Source organism: Mandrillus leucophaeus, unplaced genomic scaffold, assembly GCF_000951045.1.
Source record: "Mandrillus leucophaeus isolate KB7577 unplaced genomic scaffold, Mleu.le_1.0 Scaffold182, whole genome shotgun sequence".
Taxonomy (NCBI): Eukaryota; Metazoa; Chordata; class Mammalia; order Primates; family Cercopithecidae; genus Mandrillus; species Mandrillus leucophaeus.
The window spans coordinates 1,425,980-1,431,300 of NW_012101832.1; the positions used below are offsets into that span (position 1 = coordinate 1,425,980).

At 53.3% G+C, this 5,321-nt stretch overlaps 1 protein-coding gene across 1 annotated transcript in view; it reads left to right on the forward strand.

The window, feature by feature from the left end:
* The first annotated feature begins 3,014 nt into the window (after positions 1-3,014).
* Positions 3,015-5,321, forward strand: part of HPCAL4 (hippocalcin like 4) — a 4,439-nt gene continuing 2,132 nt past the window's right edge. Inside the window, exons 1-2 of the mRNA XM_011977697.1 lie at positions 3,015-3,020; positions 3,265-3,293. Of these exons, the coding sequence (XP_011833087.1) occupies positions 3,015-3,020; positions 3,265-3,293 (35 nt within the window). The remainder of the gene's footprint in view (positions 3,021-3,264; positions 3,294-5,321) is intronic.

The window sequence follows — 5,321 nt, forward strand, 5'->3', positions numbered from 1 at the left end:
GCTTATGCAAAACGTGTCGCCTTCGGGAGGCACATAGTGATACAAGATCTGGGAGGCGGCTCCAGCGCGGACCTCGGAGAGCACAGCTGCCGGCCCGGGAGCCAGTCTCGGTCCCCGCGGCCCGCCGAGGCTCGGAGCCATCCAGCGACCCGGCGAGCGGCCTCAGGTAATGCGAGTGGGACCGGATCCTCAAGGCAACAACCCCACCCGGCGGAGGCCCTGGCCCCCTCCCCCTCCCCCTCCACTCTCTCTTCCCATCCTCATGTCCTGCCCTGATTCAACTCCCCGACCCGTGGTTCCGCCTTAGGCGGCAGCAACTGAAGAACCCACCCCTGGGCAGGAGACCGCCCACCTCAGTCCAGGCCCATGGGTGCAGAGGAGGAGGCAGAGCCGCCTCCTTATCCCCAGCTCAGGTGAGAACAACCATTGCTCTGGCCCCCAACATACACGCATGCACACACACACACGCACACAGGTGCACACACATACATCTGGGGGTGTGGTGGCGCTGGTGCTAGCTCCAGGCGCTGGTCACCCTCCCTTCTGTTTGGATATGGGTTGTCTGTCCAGCCCCATGGCAAACTCCCACCTCCACAGATAGCCCCTAGCCACTTTTCATCAGGGAGCCCCTGCCCCCAAAGACAGCCTCCCCCTCCACAGAGCGCTGCCTTCTCCTTGTCCTCAGACACTGTCCCCACTTACCACCCCTCAAGCTGACAGAGACCACAGCATACCTGAGGGAGGGACAATGCCCCTTCCCCAGTTTTTCTCCTCACAGACAGTCTCGACAGCCCTCCTCAGTGGCCCCCCGTGCTAGGCAGAGGCCCCATATTTGGCAACTCTCATGCTGACGGGAGGATGAACCAAGGACACCACGCCCAGCAGACCACCCATGCCCTGTCAGTCCAGTTGCTGCCAAGGCCCCAACCTCCATACCTCCTCCCTCCCCGCTCACAGTCAGGCACCAAGTCCTCTCATTCTGCCTGTCAAATATCTCTCTAATTTGTATGACTATTTGCTCCCTCTCTCCATCTTCCTGCTGCTCCGTGTGGACCCTGCCAAAGTGCCATGTGGGCTGTGTTGCTCCTGGCCCTAAAGTGGACTATACCTGGAGGGCAGATGAGCTGGGTTCATATCTTGCACAGCCAAAGTTTGACTTTGGCCAAGTCACTTCCCTCTCTGATCCTTCATGAAAATGGGGAGGGGTATAAGAGAGAGGGTAGACTGGGTGAGATGAACTTGAACAGCCTTCTGGTACTAAGACACCCTGGTTCTATGGCTGATTATGGAAAAACAGAACCCTGAACCAAGAGGACATTAAAGAGAGGAGGCCTGAGGGGGGCGGGGTTGGTTTAGAACTCACTGAAGGCACATTCTTTCTTACCTAAGCCTAGATACAGGCTACCTCCTCCTACACACTCTCTAGGCCCCTTCTATTAGGAGTCCCTCCTAGACCACTAGCCCATCCTGACATGGACAGCTCCAAATTGAAGGTGACCATCAGGGCTTACTCTTTGTTTGTCATCCCCTGCCTCTCATTAAGAAGGAGAGGGAAAAGACCTGGTTGCTGCTGCTATTGCTGCTGCTTGGGGAAGAGCAAAGGGAGGAGAGGAAAGAGAAAATCTCCTGACCAGGGAGCTACTGTCACTATGGCAACCGCCTCAGCACCGGCTCCTCTGAAGCTGGGTGAGGGTGTGGGATTATTGCTTCCTTCAGTCCCTCCCATTCAAAGCCTCAGCCACCTCTCCATTCAAGCCCCACAGCCCTTAGCCCTCTTGAAGAACCCTCTGGGCATGCTGGGGCAGTGGTTTTGTGTATGGGGCAGTCTCAGCTCCTTCACAGCTGGAGGATAGCCCTCAAGAGGTAAGCAGAGGAGCCTGCCCAGGTTCAGCAGGGCCACAGCTCCAGCAGAGCATTGTCCCCAGCTGGGTTCTGGCCTTCACTTTGCTGCTGATGGGCTATAGTTGGCCTTGGGTGAACCCTTCCTTTCCCTAGGTCTGGGTTCCATTGTCTCTGAAGTGGGTGTGAGAGCAGAAGAACGCAGATAAACAAAACAGCCTGACATAGATCCAGGGAGGAAGAAGGGGGTTCTGCACCTCTTATGTAATCCACCAAGAGACATTCATTGAACATCACTGTGTCCTAGGCATTGCCACTATGTCTCCGCAGGACAGTTCTGTGTAGGCACAGAAGGCAGGGTGGGAACCAGGGTAGGGGAGCTATAAGAGAGAAAACCCCCTGCTCTTATGAGTCCCAGACCCAGTGAGGACTAAGCACTCACTGAGAGAAGTGAGTGCATAGGGAAAAGCACTTTTATTTCCCCCATGGGAAAAATAAACTTTTCTCACCCTTCAACCTGCTCAAAAGTGGACTGGGGCATATTGGAGGGGATCAACTCCTTGCCATTGAGCAAAAAGGTCTGGAGAGTTTTTTTTCTGACTCAGACAGGGGTTTAATGCAAAGACCTGTCTCAAGTCAGACTGCATCCTGGGATTCTACAGCACCAGGTGAGGGTCAGAGAGCTCTGAAGTCTACATGCTTGTGGGGGACTGACTCATGCCCAAAGTGCTCAGCCCAGGCTGCTGACTCTCCACTGTCCAGACTGGAAAAGGCTGATCATAAGGAAGCAGGCTTCAACCAGGCCCTGAAGACTGATTATAGCCCAGGAGAGAAGAAAGGATATTAGGGGAGAGGAAAATAGCTTAGCAAAGAGGTGAGGCGTGTCTGGCTGTGAGAAGGCTGGCTTGAGAGGAGTATTTGGTGGTGAGGTAAGCAATGAGAGCTGAGGCTAGATAGGTGGGCACTTTGAGACCAGATTCTAGAGGATTCTGGAGTTTCAGGGGACCCATAGGCATGGCTACTTCTAGCCTACATTGTACCTTTTGGGGGGAAAAAGCCATTCCCTCCTAACAGAGGAATCAAAAGAAAGGCACTTCCTGCCAGGCAGGGAAGCCCCATGGGCAAGAGCATAGTTTGACTTCAGCCCCTCGGCTGTGTCACTGGCTATGGACATAATGAAGGTACCAACAGCATTTCAAAATAAGAGACAACAGGACTTGATGGCAAGTTAGACCTAGGGCAAAGGGAAGAGAAAAAATGAAGGTAGCTAAGATTGTGTTCCCCATACCCCAGGGATGAGGGAGAGAAGGAAGGGGCAACAGAGACAGTCTGACCATCTCTGGTTGGGAGCGAGTCTGGCTGTAGACTTGCTGGCTCAGAGGTGCTGGTGGGCACCCCTAGGGGTGACTATCTCCTGGGTATCAGAGATTGTGGCCCCAGATGTTTCCACTGGGGCCAAAAGGGAGATCAGAGCTCTGATTTTCCCAGAGGGCAGATGTGGGTGGAAAAGGTCTGTGCTGAACAAGAATAGCCATGATTTGGAGACGGTGGCCCAGGCAGGTGGCACGGATTCAGCCTGAGTGCTCATCTGGGCCCTCCCACTGACCTGCTATGTAACCCTGAGCCAGTCTTCTCCTCTCTCTCAATTTCTATTTTCACTGAAATAAGGGGATGGTCTTAAAGGGCACTGCCAATTTTGACCTTCTTTTCTTAATTTCGTATTTATTTATTTATTTATTTGTTTATTTTTTGAGACAGGGTCTTGCTGTGTTGCCCAGGTTGGAGTGCAGTGGCTTGATCACAGCTCACTGCAGCCTCAACCTCCTGGGCTCAAGTGATCTTCCCATCTCAGCCTCTGAGCAGCTGGGACTACAGGCACATGCCACCATGTCTGGTTAATTTTTAAATTTTATGTAGAAACGGGGTTTCATTATCTTGCCCAGGCTCAGCTTTGACCTTCTGATGATCTAGAGGGAATGAGAAGAAATAAAAGAGGGGGCATAGTCTGGGTCTGAGACCCAATAAGAACAGGGAACAGGGAGGACCCCAGGAGACAGAGAATTGTGGAGAAGGCAGCACAGAGCAGGGAGGAGAAAAGGGGTATAAGGTGAGAGCCACACAGACACTGTGACACACACAGAGAGACGTGTGCACTCTGACAGATTTGCAGCCTCAGACATTGACATGCTCCCACACACAGACCCAGCCCCTCATGCAGACTCTCAAGCACATCCTACGGAAGACAGAGGGAGAGGCTCTGCCTCCCCCCATCAGACACCTCTGCCTCTGGCTTCTCCAGCTTCCTTGACTATACCTTGAGCCTTCAGAGTCCTTTGGATTTGGGAGAGGGATGGGGCCTGCTTTCTTTTGCACATGGGTGTTCCAGAGGCATCCTTGCCTCTGGCCTCAGTGTAGCCATTTTCCGTACAGCCTCAGGTTCCTGAAGATGGCATGCTCCCCCTCCCTGGCTTTTCCTGAGGGCATACAATTCCCCATCCTGTGGGAGTGGGGAAGGATGTTGCTACCTGCACTGCTCCTTGGTCTTCCTTAGGGCCCAGTGGAGGAATCTGAGGCCCAGAGATGATCTGTAACTAGCCTGAGGTCAGCCCAGCAAAGGGGAGTGGGAAGGAATGGACGAACCTCAGATTTGCTGTTTAGTATTTTCCCAGCAGTAATAATTCGAAGCCCACTGGCAGACATCAGGCTATGGGAGTGGAATTTTCATAAGTATCTTCTCTCAGCCCAAGGGCTTCCTCTTCCAGAGTATGTTGAGGACAGGCTACCCTGGGGTGGAAGCCTGACCCTCTTCCAAAGAGACTCTAGGCAGGTCAGAGGCACCTCCCAAGCCACGTCCTGGAAAACTCAGACTCTGCAAGGGCATTCCTCCCAGGGAGGTCAGACAGGACGGTCCACTCTGCCTTCAAGGTCTGGCCATGCTTCCTGAGGAGGGCCCGTACCTCTTCAAACACTTCCCCTGATACAGCCCACATATGGGCTCACATTCCCACTGGGAAGTAACTCTTGATCCTTCCCAAACCTGCTTCCCAGCAACAACACTTCTATTCACCGAGCCTCAAATCTAAGCCTCTGCCTCAACTCCTCTGTTCCTCTTACTCCCACATCCAATCAGTTGTAAAGTCCTGCCAGTGCCCTTCTTAATGTCTCAGCCCATCCACGTCTCTCCACGACCCTTACTCTGGCAGCATTGTCTCTCACCTGAACTGTGTAGCAGGCCCCTCCCTGCTCTACCTACCTGCCTCCACCAAAGGTCATCTTGCATGCTGTGGCCAAAGGAAAATTCTTTTTTTTTTTTTTTGAGACAGGGCCTTTCTTTATCACCCAGGCTGTAGTACAGTGGTGCCATCTCAGCTCACTGCAACCCCTGCCTCCCAGGCTCAAGTGATCCTCCCACCTTAGCCTCCCAAGTAGCTGGGACTATAAGGCATGCACCACCACACTCAGCAAATTATTTCTTTTTTTTT